Source organism: Scyliorhinus canicula, chromosome 23, assembly GCF_902713615.1.
Source record: "Scyliorhinus canicula chromosome 23, sScyCan1.1, whole genome shotgun sequence".
In the NCBI taxonomy this organism is placed as follows: domain Eukaryota; kingdom Metazoa; phylum Chordata; class Chondrichthyes; order Carcharhiniformes; family Scyliorhinidae; genus Scyliorhinus; species Scyliorhinus canicula.
In genome coordinates, this window is record NC_052168.1 from 12,583,159 (window position 1) to 12,600,941 (window position 17,783).

At 47.8% G+C, this 17,783-nt stretch overlaps 1 protein-coding gene across 5 annotated transcripts in view; it reads right to left on the reverse strand.

Annotated features, from left to right (window-relative positions):
* Positions 1–13,171, reverse strand: part of pla2g6 (phospholipase A2, group VI (cytosolic, calcium-independent)) — a 75,887-nt gene extending 62,716 nt beyond the window's left edge. For 2 of the 5 annotated variants that reach the window (XM_038783492.1, XM_038783488.1), the window contains exons 1-4: positions 13,133–13,147; positions 8,852–8,900; positions 8,586–8,710; positions 5,331–5,536 (exon numbers count right to left, since the gene is read on the reverse strand). In XM_038783492.1, the coding sequence (XP_038639420.1) occupies positions 5,331–5,524 (194 nt within the window). In that variant the 5' untranslated portion in view covers positions 5,525–5,536; positions 8,586–8,710; positions 8,852–8,900; positions 13,133–13,147. Of the gene's footprint in view, positions 1–5,330; positions 5,537–8,585; positions 8,711–8,851; positions 8,901–11,870; positions 11,890–13,132 lie in introns of those variants that run through there. The other 3 variants (XM_038783489.1, XM_038783490.1, XM_038783491.1) reach the window with 3 other exon arrangements.
* Positions 13,172–17,783: the final 4,612 nt, after the last annotated feature.

The following is a 17,783-nucleotide window of genomic DNA, read 5'->3' on the forward strand; positions in this document are numbered from 1 at the left end:
AAATGATTGGGTTCTCTAAATTTAAGAAAAAAAACACTAATCGTGCTAGCGTGGTCATTGCCAACCTCGCTCTTTGCTTCCACAACCATTCACAGCGAGCAGAGAAAAGGCGAGGAGCCGGTGGCTTTTGGCAAACCACAAAACAGTGAGGGATTTTCCAAAAAACTCAAATAATAATAATCGTTATTAGTGTCACAAGTAGGCTTACATTAACACTGCAATGAAGTTACTGTGAAAATCTCCTGGTTGCCACATTCTGGCGCAGGTTCGGGTACACTGAGGGAGAATTCAGGATGTCCAATTCACCTAAACACCAGGAAATTGGATTGGATTTGTTTATCTTCCCGTGTACCGAGGTACAGTGAAAAGTATTTTTCTGCGAGCTGCTCAACAGATCATTAAGTACATGAAAAGAAAAGCAAATAAAAGAAAATACATAATAGGGAAACACAAGGTGCACAATGTAACCAGATAACACCAGCATCGGATGAAGCATACAGAGGTGCAGTGTTAATCAGTCGGTCCATAAGAGGGTCATTTAGGAGTCTGGTAACAGCGGGGAAGAAGCTGTTTTTGAGTCTGTTCATGCGTGTTCTCAGACTTCTGTGTCTCCTGCCCAATGGAAGAAGTTGGAAGAGTGAGTAAGCCGGGTGGGAGGGGTCTTTGATTATGCTGCCCGCTTTCCCCAGGCAGCGGGAGGTGTAGATGTAGGTGAAATGGTGAAAAAGGGAAAATGAAAGAGACTTGTATTGCTGTAGTGCTTTTCATGTCAAGATGTCCTAACCATTTAGCCTCGAGGTTAAATCTACCTTCCCATTAATTTGAAGCCCAGGTAGCCGATGTAAACCTATCTAGCGTTCAGAGTTGTCATCCAGCAGTGAAACAACTGTGCCTCACCACCAATGAAATGTAGTCAAGGCTACAAAGCAGGAAACGGGGCAGCCAATTGGCACACAGCAAGCTCCCAGAAATGGCAAGGCGGCAATGACCAGATAATCTGCTTCTCGGCGAGGTCATTTGGGGGACAGATACTGTCTTGGGTGCAGGAAGAACTCACCTGCGCTCTTTGAAAGAATTTCTTTTTACCGCCACCTGAAAAGGCAGGGAGGATTTGACCCCCCTCCCCGACCCCCTCATCCAAAAGGTGCAGCACACCCTCGCTCAATCTCTGGAGTGCCAGTGCAGATTTTCAAGCTCAAATTGAATCGCGTGCAGCTTGAACTGCAACCTGGCCTTCGAAAGCAGGTATTAGCATCAGAGCTAACGCTTGGGATGTGGCACGTCTCGGATATGTGCTATTAAACAAGCCATGATAATCCATAATAAATTTCAACACTGTGCAGTCAGCTACGCTGAACCTGGAAGTAATTCAAAATGGTTCTGGTAGCCTAGCATTCTTTATTTATTTATTTTTTTAAAAAAATTTAGATTACCCAATTATTTTTTCCAATTAAGGGGGCAATTTAGCGTGACCAATCCACCTACTCTGCACATTTTTGGGTTGTGGGGGCGAAACCCACGCAGACACGGGGAGAATGTGCAAACTCCACACGGACAGTGACCCAGAGCCGGGATCGAACCTGGGACCTCAACGCCGTGAGGCGGTTGTGCTAACCACTAGGCCACCGTGCTGCCCAGCCTAGCATTCTTAAACGTTGGATTCTCTGAAGCACTTGCTCAACAGACACAAGAATCATAGATAATCGTAGAATTTACAGTGCAGAAGGAGGCCATTTGGCCCATCGAGTCTGCCCCGGCCCTTGGAAGGAGCACCCTATCCAAGCCCATACCTCCACTCTATCCCCACACCTCCACGCTATCCCCGTAACCCCACCTAACCTACTTTGGACACTAAGGGCAATTTAGCACGGCCAATCCACCTAGCCTGCACATCTTTGGACTGTGGGAGGAAACCGGAGCAGCCGGAGGAAACCCACGCAGACACGGGGAGGACGTGCAGACTCCACACAGATAGCGACCCAGGTCGGGAATCGAACCTGGGACCCTGGCGCTGTGAATCAACTGTGCTAACCACCGTGCTACCGTGCACACTCATGTTCTTTTGGTTTAAAATATCCATTGCACACTAGGTTGTATTGAACTGGTTAGAGGAACGAATGTCAATAAGTAAACGGCCCGATTCTGATACAAGGAAGAGGAACAATGACAGTAGGGGAGGCAGGAAGTCTTTCATTACCACAGAGGCTGAGAGTTCCTCTTTGAATTGCAAGAAAACAAATAAGGGGAAAGCCTGCTCTCCTCCATAATTAATGATTCACTAACAAAACGGTTAGAACAAAGAGGCTTTTGAAAGTGTGGTTTCTGAAGTTGCTATTTTGTTGGTGAGTCATTGACTGCGGAGAAAAACAGGCCTGCTATCATTTGCTTCAAGACAGATTTTTCAAGCGCTGTCAGATAGGCAAATGTATTCACGTACTGTATTTTTTTTTTTTAAATTTGCCAAGGTTTGTACACTGCTTCCACACGGGTATGTGCGACCATTTTTGCCCAAGGGTTTTAGAAAATGTCCTTGCATCAAAAGTGAATGCTCCCAACATTATTGCACCTCCGAACAATGAACTCCCCACAGCTGTGGGTGTACTGCCCATCAATAGGTGGCGCTCACTTCAGACGAGGTGCTGAAGCTACTGCCTCAGGGCAATGCACAAACTGTCCCTTTACATCAAGGCCATTCAACTGAAGATTGTGACTAACCAACAACTTGAGTGAAACGGAGGTCCTAAATGATTTCAAAAGGCTGGAATTCTTTATTAATTATAATAATAATAATCTTTATTGTCACAAGTAGGCTTACATTAACACTGCAATGACGTGACTGTGAAAATCCCCGAGTCGCCACATTCCGGCGCCCGTTCGGTGTCACAGAGGGAGAATTCACAACGTCCAATTCACCTAACAGCACGTCTTTCGGGACTTGTGGGAGGAAGCCGGAGCACCCGGAGGAAACCCACGCAGACACGGGGAGAACGTGCAGACCCCGCACAGACAGTGACCCAAGCCGGGAATCGAACCTGGGATCCTGGCTCTGTGAAACAACAGTGCTAACCACTGTGCTACAGTCCCGCCCAATTTAGTCCATTGTTTTAATGATGACACGGGGTAGGGCAGCACAGTGGCCTAGTGGTTAGCACAACCGCCTCACGGCGCTGAGGCCCCAGGTTCGATCCCGGCTCTGGGTCACTGTCCGTGTGGAGTTTGCACATTCTCCCCGTGTCTGCGTGGGTTTCGCCCCCACAACCCAAAAATGTGCAGAGTAGGTGGATTGGCCACGCTAAATTGCCCCTTAATTGGAAAAAATAATTGTGTAATCTAAATTTATTTTTAAAAATGATGATGACACGGGGCAGCACAGTAGTGAGCACTGTTGCCTCACACCACCAAGGTCCCAGGTTCGATCCTGGCCCTGGGTCACTGTCTGTGTGGAGTTTGCACATTCGCCTCGTGTTTGCTCGGGTCTCGCCCCACAACCCATAGATGTGCAGGGTAGGTGGATTGGCCACGCTAAATTGCCCCTTGATTGGAAAAAAAAAGAAATAGGTACTCTAAATTTATTTTTTTAATTTTAAAAAAGTTTTAACAATGACATTAAACTGAGCTAATCAAACCCTTTTTTAGCAGAGAGAATTTCAAAGCATTGCACATTCATTAAGGACTTCAAGTACCTCAGTTTCAACTCAAAATTCTTCAAAATCTAATTAAACTCCGTTCCTTTCCTTTTTTTGGGTTATTCAAATTAAAGCTTAATAACGATATTTATTAGGGTTAAGCGACAAGCATGACCAGCAATACTCCCATCCCATGATCAAATTTTAAACATTACTCTTTGATTGTATCAACTGCGTGTTATTGTTCTGAAAATTCCAGCTAGTTTTTACAGGTTTTTCTCTGTCACGGTTCGGCAATGTGAATCGAAAGGCCTCCCATGTTCTAAAGGTTATGTGAATTGACCCCACACTAAACAAAACCAGAACGGGAGGAAAGATTTGCAGGTCAGACACAGCGTAAACAGACAATTTGGTGTTTTGGCGCCGATCTGACACCAGAATGGATCCAGTGAAGGTTTCATTTTCCAATATTTCTTCCCTCGCCTTCAGAGCTTACTAACGGGCAGGTATGACAAACCTGGTTTCTTCGTGACTGAAAATCAGTCTCGTGGGTTCAATTCCCACCCCAGATGCCTATGCACGAGAGCTAGGCGGACACGTCAGTGCAGTACTGAGCGAGTGCTGCGCTGCCGCTTTTCGAATGCCTTGTTAAGCTGGACACCCTGCTGACCCTCGTGGGTTCTGAAATATCCCCAGAGTGTAACCTGACCTATGTAGAAAACCTAAATCTTATTGCACTTTCTGTGATGGCCATTTTGAAATGTTTGCAATGTTCCTTCAGATATTTTATGAAAAAAGCATATTTTTGCGGGAAAGGATACCCATGACATGGTTCGATGAAGAGCAAGGGAACTCTTCCCTGTGTTCTGGAGAATATTTATCCCTCATCCAACTTCTCTAAAGCCAGATGATCTGATCAAAATTGGCTGCCACATTTCTTTACATCAAAACAGCGGCTATTGGGTGGCACAGTGCTTAGCACTGCTGGCTCAGGTCGCCAAGGACCCGGGTTAGATCCCTTCCCCGGGTCACTGTCCGCGTGGAGTTTACACATTCTCCCCCTGTCTGCGTGGGTCTCACCCCCACGACCCACAAAGATGTGCAGTGTAGGTGGATTGGCCATGCTAAATTGCCACTTCATTGGAAAAGAAAAGAATTGGGTACTCTAATTTTTTTTTAAAACAGGGGCTACACTTCTAAAACACTCAATTGGCTGTAAAGCTCTTTGCAACACCCCAAAAATCACAAAAGACTTTAGATATGGTAAATGCAAATTCCCACTTTATCTCTGCATGCATAACTGTTATGAATGGCCTCTATTTAAACTACGCATTTTACAGATTTTGCTACATTCCGTGGTGCAGTGCAAGGATTTTCCACTCAACACTTCAGTGGGCCCAAAATATGACTAGACCTCCACTTCACAGTGTGGATTTGATGGTGATCCCAAAGTGCATCCTCCCCAGAGGGGGGGAAAAAACTATTTCCCCGTTTTACTAGTATTCCATTTTAAAAATATACAAGACCAGTTCAGACCAGTAAATGGGGTTTTTTGGGGATTCTCTTGTTCCTGTGCTGAACGGGAAGGGGAGCAATCCAGGATGACACGCAATCCAGAGTTCACCATGTAACACACACATACCGGTGTCCTGGGAACTGTTCCCGGTTCCCGGGATTGCCAATCACTGGAAGAAAGCCGCTCACCTGAAAGCATTCTGAGGTGTTCTGGGGCTGACAAGCAAACAGTCCCAGGACTGTGCCGTTCGATAGAGCATCACTCGACCATCATCCATAACTCTGCTGTGCGCCGCATACTCAGACAGGGGTACCTCCCGCACACGGTAAGGGTTGGCAAAGAGGTTGGTTACGTTATTCACCAAACGACCAAAGAACTGCATCCCGACAATGACCTGCAAGCGGGGGGGGGGGGGGATATCAGGTGAGGAGGAGAGAGAATGGGTGCAGAGGTGTGAGGGGGAACAAAAATTGGTTTTCAATTCTTTTTCATACTTGATTTTAAAATGCTCCAGAAAGCATGCGTAATGAAAGATTGCATTTTTATATCACCTTTCGCAACATTCCAAGCCAATGTAGTACTAGTGAAGTGCAATCAATTTAGTAGCCAATTTACACACAGGCAGGTCCCACAAACTACATGGTGATAATAACTAGATTATGGGTATTATTGATGCTGATTGAAGGATAAATGCTGGCCAGAACACCAAGGGGAACTCTCATGTTCTGCTTCCATGCGGTCTTTTATGACAGTGTTCTTCAAACTTTTTTTCCGGGGACCCATTTTTCCCCAACCGGCCAACCTTCGGGACCCAACCCGGCTGACCTTCGCGACCCACCATTTTCTCTTACCTTGTTTGCTGCTGACAAAAATGGAGGAAATGGTTTTGGGTCCCTTTGGCCCTCGTACACACTCCTCCAATGGAACCCGTTGGAAAGTATGGAGTCTCCATCTGTCCAAAGTTCTGCATTTTTTTCCTACAAAATGTTATCAAATAAACCCCCCACCGAACTTGTAAATAAAGAATAATAAAATGAATAAAATAAATGAATAAAATTGCCCCAAACTCGTAAAACAAAAAGCTGCAGCCGTTTAAAAAAAAAGCGACCGCACTGCACATGCGTGCCCGATCATTGGCGCACATGCGCATAGTTTTGCGCATGCGCGCCGACGTTCTGGCACGCATGCGCAGTGCGGCCGCATTTTGTTTACATGTTCGTGGCCAATTTGAACGCCGCTTGCAGCCGGCATTATTAACCGCCGGCTGTTGCACGCAGATTTGCGCGATCAGGAGCGCTGCGACGGACGGGTCCGCAGCCCTCCCGACAACCGCCCACGTCCCACCCGCGGGTCGCGCCCGAGTTTGACAATGCCTGTTTTATGAACATGGGCAGCACGGTAGCACAGTGGTTAGCACGATGTCTTCACAACGCCAGGGTGTCGGGTTCGATTCCCGGCTTGGGTCACTGTCTGTGCGGAGTCTGCACGTTCTCCCCGTGTCTGCGTGGGTTTCCTCCGGGTGCTCTGGTTTACTCCCACAAGTCCCGAAAGACGTGCTGTTAGGTGAATTGCGCGATCAGGAGCGCTGCGACGGACGGGTCCGCAGCCCTCCCGACAACCGCCCACGTCCCACCCGCGGGTCGCGCCCGAGTTTGACAATGCCTCAGTGTACCCAAACAGGCGCCTGAATATGGTGACTAGGGGATTTTCACAGTAACTTAATTGCAGTATTAACGCAAGCCTACTTGTGACAATAAAGATTTTTTTTTTTTTAAAGGAGCAGGTCATTTAGCCCCCTTGAGCTTGCTCCACCATTCAATAAGATCACGGTGATCTGTTTGTGTTGAGTTCCGCATTCCCCATCTAACCCCCGATAACCTTTGATTCCCTTGCCCAACAAGAATCCCATCCACCTAACAGTGCAGGCGGGGGCACGTTTCAACATTTCAGCTGAAAGATCCACCTCCCACAGCGCAGCACTTCCTCAGCACTACACCGAGATGGCGAAGTCTCGATTGTGTGTTCGGGTCTGGGGTGAAATTCAAACCCACAAAACGTTAGGGGCAAGAGTGCTACCAAATGAGCAACAGCTGGCACATGGAATTATCAGGACGAAAATCATAGATGGATTAACAATCAAGTTGTAAACACAAATGAAGGAATAGAAGGTTATGTTGATGGGATGAGAAAGTAGTCGATGAAGTAAATGGGATGTGACGCGGCTCCTTTGTACCATAAACCTGGCCAAAGGGATGGCTTCAGAGCAGTAAATTCTAACTAACAGACCATTATATGTATTTCCTTCACTGCACGGTGCTGTATTCGGTGTACATGGTCCAGCCCCTATACACAGAAGAGACCAAATCCACAGGAGTGACACTAAGTTTACCGGGGCTCAGCGCTTTCAAACACTCCCTTCCTCATCCCACTTTACTACTTTTGCACTACTGACGCTGCTCCATGCAAGTACATTTCAGGAAGAGCATCTCACCTTCACGCTGAACACTCTACAGTCCGCCAGTCGGACGTCAAACGTTTGTTTTTTTTATAAATTTAGAGTACCCAATTCTTTTTTTCACAATTAAGTTGCAATTTACCGTGGCCAATCAACCTACCCTGGTGAGAACCACGCAGACATGGGGAGAATGTGCAAACTCCACACCGACAGTGACCCAGGGCCGGGATCGAAATCGGGTCCTCGGAGCCATGAGGCAGCAGTGCTAACCATTGTGCCACCGTGCTGCCCCGTCGACAAACTTTTGTAATTCCTGGCTTTAACTCTATTTCCATTTTCTTTATCAGAGGTGCTTATGACGCGAGAGGGGCTATAGCACGTTAACGTAACACAGGGTCCAAACCCCGGACAGCAAAAATCTTCACCCTTGGTGTTGGCCTATGCTCTTACACTTTAAGGAATGTGTCTTCCCACCATTTCAGTTTTCAATTTTGTTTTTCCAATTTCCCACTTCCCTCACGTTTTCCTTGGGCCGACATCACAACCTTCTGCACATTTCCACCGTATCCCCGAGATGATTTTACTTTCTATTTTATGGCCATCCTCGTGTATGAACACCAAGGGGATGAAATAGTTAAAAGCACCCTCTTGCGGGCTGCGGCCATCCCTCGCCGATCTTGGGAGACACACCACGGCAGTCTGAATGTAATTCTTTCTGATTCATCCCTCTTGTGGCTCCACTGCAATGAGCCAGATTTCATTTGCTGACTGGCTCCCTGCAGCGTCGCTGAGATTTCACGTTCAGTGGCATGGGGGGGGCGCGGGGGAGACAATCAAAATGGTGCCCTGCCCTGCCCGCCCTGCCTCCTGCGAGACTCGCACTGTTGCTCCTCTATCCTGTGTCCCCCACATCACAGACTCACAAATACGTAAACACAGGGGGAATGAAAAGTAGAAACCTCCGGCAAACTGATGGAAGATCACAAACCTGAGAAGGTGTATCCCTCTCCACAGACGCTGCCTGGTCTGCTGAGTGCTTCCAGCTTCTTCTACTTCAATCCCAGGTTTCTAGCATCTGCAGAATTTCACTCTTCTCGTCTTATATTCCACTATCTGTTCAAGATAACACAAGATGGCAGGCGCCCAGACAGTGAGAGCATGTGGAAATCAGATTAAATTAAATCCAATTTGCAACAAAGCCTTGGCACATTAGCGTTAAAGATTTTAAATAATTTTTAATTCTATTATACTCACACGATTACAGGTAATCTGTCCGAACCAATCAAATTCGAATTCAGAGAACCTACATTGTTAGAAATGAAAATTCAGCCTGCCTGCCCACAAACTCAGTGTAATGTGCATTTTTTTCACATATGCCAAAGGCCAATAAGAATAGAAAGTTATGAGTCTACAACAATTTTCATCTATAAAGCACCGATAACATAGTTTAAATGTTCCATGGTACATTATAAAGCAAAATTAAATACCAAGGAGAAATTAGAGCTAATATCCAAATGCTGGCTTAAGGCGACACACAGGAAACACTTCCTTAGCCACTCAAGGACCCTTGTAAAGAAGGAAAGAGAGGGAAAGGGACAGAGAGATTTTAGGACAGGATTCAAGAGTTTATAGAATTCCTACAGTGCAGAAGGAAGACATTTGGCCCATCGAGTGTGCACTGGCCGTCTGACAGAGCAGACTACCTAGGCACACTTACAACCCTATCCCTGTAACCCCACCAAAACGCTTTGGACACTAATGGATGATTTAACATGGTCAATCCACCTAACCTTCATATCTTTCGACTCTGGGGGGGGGGGGGGGGGGGGAGAGAAACCGGAGCACCTGGAGGAAACCCACGCAGACACGGGGAGACCGTGCAGACTCCACACAGTCACCCAAGGTCGGAATCGAACCAGGGTCTCTGGCCCTGTGAGGCATTGTGCCACCAGGTTGCCCCTTTGAAGGGTTTAAGAGTCTTGGCAGTTACTGAAGGCAGACGTAGGAACAGCTCCTTCCCCACAGCTACTAGACTCCTTAACGACTCTCCCTCGGACTGATCAATTCCCTGTAAGAACACTATTCATGACGCCCAATGCTGCTCTTGCTCATGCTTTGTTTGGCCCTTGTTCCGCACTGTAACCAATCACTATTGGTAATGTACCATTTGTGAATGTACTCTGTTGATCATTCTTTTTGTCTACTATGTACGTACTGTGTACGTTCCCTCAACCGCAGAAAAATACTTTTCACCGTACTTCGGTACATGTGACAATAAATCAACCAATCAATAGTAGTGATTAAAACCAGGCCAGTATTAAAGGAGTGTTTAAATAATTCATTGACGCAATGGGCAGCATGGTAGCATAGTAGTTAGAACAGTTGCTTCACAGCTCCAGGATCCCACGTTCGATTCCCGGCTTGGGTCACTGTCTGTGCGGAGTCTGCACGTTCTCCCCGTACCTGCGTGGGTTTCCTCCGGGTGCTCCGGTTCCCTCCCACAGTCCAAAGATGTGCAGGTTAGGTGGATTGGCCATGATAAATTGCCCTTAGTGTCCAAAAAGGTTGGGTGGGGTTATGGGGCTAGGGTGGACATGTGGGCTTAGGTGGGGTGCTCTTTCCAAGGGCCGGTGCAGATTCGATGAGCCGAACGGCCTCCTTCTGCACTGTAAATTCTGAGAACTCTATAAAACTCTATGAGTGGAGATACTTTAGAAAGGTATTGAGATGGAGGAGACTAGAGATATGGGGGGGGGGGGGGGGGCAAGGGGGGAGTGATGGTGGGTGGAGAGACTTGAGATCAAGGGCTACAGCCAGATTGCAAGTGAAATGTCAATCTCAGGCATGTCTGAGGAATTAGCAAATCAACAAGAGATGTTTCCATAGGTTAGCAGTTCCAAAAGCAGGTCATACCCATCAAACTCCACTCCCCAAGTCCCCTTGGTTGAAAAATTGGTCTTAGAATGAGGATAGATGAGGGGGGGGAAAACAGACAGACGCACCAAAATTTTTTTGGAAATGTAAAAGTGAGCTTGGGCATTCTAATTTTCATATCTGTACACACCCAATCCTTGCTATGCAAATAAAACAACAAAGTCCAAAATTAGAAAGATTTGAATGAGTTAAAGGCATTTTGTAGATAAATCGATCACGCTTGCTCGATTTTTCATTTCAATTCTACAATCAGAAGCTATAAAAGCTGCACGGATTGCTGTGAATGACAGCAATCCAATTGAAGATTTAAAACACTTTGCGATGACCTTAAAGAGACGACGTAAATGCGAGCTAATTTTCTTCGGAGGGTTTAGAACTGAAGCTCACTGGAGCGTAGCACAAATCAAAGTGGTTATTGGTTGGTATGGTTTTGATAGCAGTGGGCTGTCTCCTGGGTTGTTTTAGACTGTCGTTCTAAGTGTTCTGATTATCCAGGACCTGTGATCAGGAAGCTGCCAGCTGATAAAAAAAAATGTTCTAAATCTTACTTCACCCAGTCTGAATCTAATCACCTCCCACATGCCAAAACTCAAACTGTCCAGGGTAATGCTCGGGGTCCTGGTTTCAAATCCCACCATGGCAGACGGTGAAATTTGAATTCCCTAAAAATCCAGAATTAAAAGTCTAAATGACCATGAAAGCGTTGTCGATTTGTGGCAAAAGAAAAATCCATCTGGTCCTCAGGTAAGGAAATCTGCAGTCCTTACCTGGTCCAGCCTACATGCAACTGTAGATTCACAGCAATGTGGTTGACACTCGAGTGTCCTCTGAAATGCCACTCAGTTCAAGAGCATTTAGGGCAATAAACGCTTTTCCAATCCACATCGCTCATGAATGAATTTGAAAAACGGACCAATGTCTACAATATGTGCAGTCAAGGTCAAAGGGTACATGCCCCCCGCATAACATTTCCCTTTTGATACCAGCCGGCCCTGTAAGGTATTTACCACTCCATGGCATACTCCGCTCCTGTGAAGTATTGCCTGGAGCAAGAATAAGGAAAAAAAAAAAAAATGCTCTCAGCAAAAATAGCAGGCAGCTTTGTTCCCAGGCAACTAACACCGAGATTTCTCGAAAGAGGAGTGTGTTTAGTCAACAACAGATAATTCAGATGCCTCCGCATTCGTTAAGAATTTCATCCAACAGTCTATCCCCGGCTGACTCAAAACCGCTAGGATTTTTGCCAGGGAACCAGTTGGCAATGATGTTACTCTGAAAGTCTCCACACTCCGGCGCTTGTTCAGATACACGGAGGGAGAATTCAGAATGTCCAACTCACCTCACAGCGCGTCGTTCGGGACTTAGTACATAGAACATACAGTGCAGAAGGAGGCCATGCGGCCCATCGAGTCTGCCACCGGCCCACTAAAGCTCTCACTTCTACCTCATCCCCGTAACCCAATAACCCCTTCTAACCTTTTTTTCGTCACTAAGAGCAATTTATCATGGCCAATCCACCTAACCTTTCGGGACTTGTGGAAGGAAACCGGAGCACCTGGAGGAAACCAACGGAGGCACGGGGAGAACGTGCAGATTCCACACAGACGCTGACCCAAGCCGGGAATCGAATCGGGCTCCCTGGCGCTGTGAAGCAACAGTGCTAACCTATATGCAGGTCAGGTGGGGTTGCGGTGAGAGGGTGGAGGGATCAGACCTGGGTAAGGTGTGCTCTCGGAGTGTCGGTGATGATCCGATGGGCAGAATGGTCTCCCCCTGCACTGTGGGGATGCTATGGAAGGATCAGGCTTGGGTAAGGTGCGTTCTCGGAGGGTCGGTACAGACCCGATGGGCTGAATGGCCTCCTCGTGCACTGTGGGGATGCTATGGAGGGATCAGGCCTGGGTACGGTGCTCTCTCGGAGGATCTGTACAGACCCGATGGGCTGAATGGCCTCCTCCTGCACCGTGGGGATTCTCTGGAGGGATCAGGCCTGGGTATGGTGCACTCTCGAGGGTCAGTACAGACCCAATGGACTGAATGGCCTCCCCTTGCACAGTGGGGATGCTCTCTGACTCCAGGGCAATCCTGGAGGGTTGGCAACCCCTCATCCTCCACCCACTGGGTTTAGCTGGGCAAAGGGGCTGGTTTAGCACCAGGCTAAATCGCTGGCTTTTAAAGCAGACCAACACAAGGCCAGCAGCACGGTTCAATTCCTGTACCAGCCTCCCCGAACAGACGCCGGAATGTGGCGACTAGGGGCTTTTCACAGTAACTTCATTTGAAGCCTACTCGTGTCAATAATTTATTTTCATTTCATTTTCATTCACTAAGACCCAGGCAGATATTTTGACTGGATTTTATCAGCTGACCAGCAAAAGGGGGATCTAAAAGCCATAGTTAAGTCACAAATTATATATTTATTTTAATGAACATTAAATTATCTGGAATGTTCCCATCCATCCCACTTGTCAGTGATTCCCGTGACCAGAATACCCTCCCTCGCAACAGCAGGCATTTAATAATGTAATTTAATTCGGAGCCCAGGCCCAGGCCCAGGCCCGGCACCCATCCCCTCCCTCAGAACATTCCTGAAGCGCTTACCTTCAATCCGCCTCCCGCTCGCTCAGTCCCGCCCCCCACCCGTCTGACTGACAGCCGCCGCGCCCAATGGGCGGCCAGAGTTTATCCCCGCCCTCTCCGCCCAGTCTGACTGACAGCCATTACGTCCAATGGCCAGCCGGTATCTATCCACGCCCACTCGGTCACCGGTGACTGACAGCCGCCGCATCCAATGGAAAGGCCGGCCCGTATCCCCGCCCCCTCGCAACCGGTGACAGACAGCCGCCGTGTCCAATGGAAAGGCCAGCTTCTATTAATGCCCCGCGCAACCAGTGACAGACAGCCGCCGCGTCCAATGGGCGCCCGGCGCTGATCCTCTACTCCCGCCCCCCCACGCAGCCAACCAATGGCGCGCGGGGTGCGGGCCTTCCGGCGTCGGGGTTACCGCCCTCAGCCGGAAATCCGCCCGCTCGGCCGCCATCTTTCATCCAGGCACTAGGTCGGGCAGCGTGCTGCGGTACCATATTTAATACTGGCTGACAGCAGGCAACCCGAAGTGAGAGCCACCCTGGCAATGGGCTGCTCAGGAACCAAAGATTAATCCCCCCCCCCCCCCCCGACAAACACAGGAGAAACAAAACATCCTGCAGGAAGTTACACATCACATGAGTTTATTAGTTAGAAAATAATATTGGAGGTACAGAATTAAGATCTTTGCATTCACTCAAGGGCAATTTGGGAGGTGCAATGAATGTAGAAATTGCTATTATAAGGCTTTTTCATAGTCTGCTGCAGTATTGTTTTAAAATCCCTGGTTCAAAACACATACAGGCAGTATGCCTGCTAAAGCTGTAATTAAAGAGCCGTAAAAGGTGAGGTCATGATTGATGTCCAACCTCGTGTGCGAGGCTTAGCCTTATCCAGTTCAATAGGGCTCATATGACTGTGGCCCAGGTGAGTAGGTTTTTTCAGAAGGTGGAGGGTAGTTGCGGACGCTGTGGGGGAAGCCCGGCGAATCATGTACATACGTTCTGGGCATGACCGAAGTTGAGGGGATTCTGGCAGGGATTTGCGGACATCATGTCAGAGGTCCTGGAAGAGAGGGTGACTCCGAGTCCAGAAATGGCGATATTTGGGGTGTCAGAAGATCCGGGGGGGGGGAGGGAGGCCGATGTCCTTGCCTTCTACTCCCTGGTGGCCCGGAGACGGGTATTGCTGGGATGGAGGGACTCGGAGCCTCCAAAGTCAGGCGAATGAGTTAGCAACATGGCAGGGTTTTTCAGTCTGGAAAAATTTAAGTCCGCCTTGAAATGAAATGAAATGAAAATGGCTTATTGTCACGAGTAGGCTTCAATGAAGTTACCGTGAAAAACCCCTAGTCGCCACATTCCGGCACCTGTCCGGGGAGGCTGGTACGGGAATCGAACCGTGCTGCTGGCCTGCTTGGTCTGCTTTAAAAGCCAGCGATGTAGCTCAGTGAGCTAAACCAGACCTTGGTTGAAGAGGTTCAACCCAGGGGTTCGCCAAGAGGTGGCAACCGTTCATCGACTTCTTTAAGGAAAATTGAACATCAGCAGTAAGGGGGTCGAGGAGGAAAGTGGGGGGGGGGGGGGGAATGGGAGGCATGGTAATGTAAGACAAGGACAGGGAACTTAATATACGGGTAATCAGGAGATAGGGCGGGGGAGGGTGTAGTAGGGTATGTTATTTTGAGGTCTGTAGGCCCACTCGGTCATTTAATAAATGTTAAATTGTTAAACTGAAAATTACAAATGCTTCAATAAAATATTTTCTAAAAAAAAAGATTGAGGACCAACCACTTCCTTGGTTACAGATAAAAGGCGAATGACATTGTGGTTTGATTGCTGGAGATTCCCTGGAGTGTAGGTCATTTGTGGGGCAGTGGTGTTTAGTCCCACCTAAGCAGATCATGGAACTTAATGGGATACAGATTATGTAATTAATTGGAGGAGCCAGGTCTGTCCGTAGTTTTGCACTCCGTTATGCGATTTGAAGTTGAACATGTTTTCCCAAATTCTGTTTGGTAGAACAGTTTGCCATAGGATTTGATAGGGCAGCACAGTAGCATAGTGGTTAGCACTGTTGCTTCACAGCTCAGGGTCCCAGGTTCGATTCCCGGCTGGGTCACTGTCTGTGCGGAGTCGGCACGTTCTCCCCGTGTCTGCGCGGCTATCCTCTGGGTGCTCCGGTTTCCTCCCACAGTCCGAAGATGTGGGGGTTAAGTAGATTGGTCATGCTAAATTGCCCTTAGTGTCCAAAAAATGTTAAGTGGGGGTTACTGGGTTACAGGGATGGGTTAGATACGTGGGCTTCAGTAGGGTGCTTTTTGTAAGGGCCGGTGCAGACTCGATGGGCCAAATGGCGTCCTTCTGCACTGTAAATTCTATGATCCTATGATCTATAACATCTGTGGAGAGAGAAGGGAGCTAACAGTTCGAGTCTGGATGGCTCTTTGTCAAAGCTTTAGAAAGAGTCATCCAAGCACAAAACGTTAGCTCCCTTCTCTCTCCACAGATGCTGTCAGACCTGCTGCAATTGTCCAGTATTTTCTATTTTTGTTTAAGATTTAAGATTCCTGCATCCGCAGTGATTTGCTTTTATATTGCCACAGGATTTGAATCTGACAAGACAGAGGTGTTCTGGATCTGCTCTTGAAAGGGTCTCTCTCTAAAAGTATCGACACAGAAGACCACAAGTAAACCTGTTGCGTTGACTTAAATTATCAGTGACCTTTGAACTGTATTGGGTTGTTTAATTGGAATTGGAACACGATCACGCGAGACGTCGCAATGTGAAGCCCGCCCATTGTGGGCGGGATCATCTTTTGGTTATTGTGCATATTAGAGCGAGACAGCGAGCCTCACTTTAATATGCAGTTCCCTGAGGTAACCAAGGCATGGGGATCTGTCCCCTTCACATTGAAGGCCTTGAGCGAGCGTCGTTCAGGACTGGCTCTCGCAAACGGCGACCACATGGAACGGCACTCGTGGGCTCTCCCAGGGGACTGGAGGCCCCCAGGTGCTTGCCCCCTGGGCAGGGTGGCACCCTGGCATTTCCAGCCTGGCACCCTGACAAGGTGACCAGCCACGGAGGCACTGCCAGGGTGCCGGGTTGGCACTGCCAAGCTGGCACTTTTGTGTGCAATGCTGATTGGGCTGGGGGGTGCAAAGGGGGGGGGGAACCCCGGGGACCCCGTAATAATGAGCTGGGGTTTGTAGGGTGTTCGGGGGGGGGGGGGTCGCGTCAGGAGTTGGAGTGATTGGAACGCCATTGATCTCTCACTGCAATGAGGACCACTGGCAAGAGGAGCTCTTCAGGGCACAAAACAGGGCGGAGTGCGCGGGTTCCCCACTGAGGCCCCGTATCTAACCCGGGTGCTTTTCGGTGCTGCGAGTGCCGGGAAACACCTGGCTAAACAGGGTATTAAACAGGGGCAGCAGGGTAGCATGGTGGTTAGCATAATTGCTTCACAGCTCCAGGGTCCCAGGTTCGATTCCCGGCTGGGTCACTGTCTGTGTGGAGTCTGCACGTCCTCCCCCTGTGTGCGTGGGTTTCCTCCGGGTGCTCCGGTTTCCTCCCACAGTCCAAAGATGTGCGGGTTAGGTGGATTGGCCATGCTAAATTGCCCGTAGTGTCCTAATAAAAGTAAGGTTAAGGGGGGGGTTGTTGGGTTACGGGTATAGGGTGGATACGTGGGTTTGAGTAGGGTGATCATGGCTCGGCACAACATTGAGGGCCGAAGGGCCTGTTCTGTGCTGTACTGTTCTATGTAAACGCGCTTGCAATGGGACTCTGTTCCCATTTGGTTAGACCGGGCCCAGCGTGTACTTTTAAAAAATGACGAGACCAATGTCTTCCCTAACCCCCCCCCGACTCACTTGATAAATTTATTGTGCTAAATTTATTACTAAATTTAAATTCACTCATAACCTCATGTCATCTCAAAACATACAGCTTACAAAACAGCATGACACAGCCCAAATTCTACAACATAAAAACACATAATTCAACAGAAACACAGAAGAACCTGATAGATTAAAACAAACACTTTGGCAAGACAGTGTCCAAGGACAGGGCAGGCTCCATGGCAACAGCATAGCAACGACATGGTAATACCAAGGCACCATTGTTCTCAATGTTGATAACAGCTAAGGCAGCAAGAAGTCAGTTCAAGCCGGTCGCGATTACAGCATAAAATTGCATTCCATAACACATACAAGAATTCATTTATGAAACACTTCAAGTTAATGTTGCACATTAAAGACTGACAGCTAACCGTCAAATCAAACTCATTTGATTTTAACCCAAACCAATTAGGATTACATAGGGGCATAGATAGATGGCTAAAGACTAAAGATGATTTAGTATAACCGTGATAGTCCGTACGGCCATCTTTATCCTGGATCATTCTATACTTTGATCTAACTTACTCGCTGTCTCTCTTTTTCATATTTTCATTTTTCCACTCTGACTCTTTAAGTAAATGCAAGCTGTTTGCCGTAAGCAAGAAAATTATTTCTGTATCATTTGAAAGTTAAATTGTGTCCAAATTACTTCTCTTTGAGTCCTTTTGCATGCTGGACTTCTTAGGGAATAACATTTAAGTGATTCTCAATTGTGATCAAATAGAAGACAATAAACGATTCTTATTTGCACCCGAGAAGTGTTAACT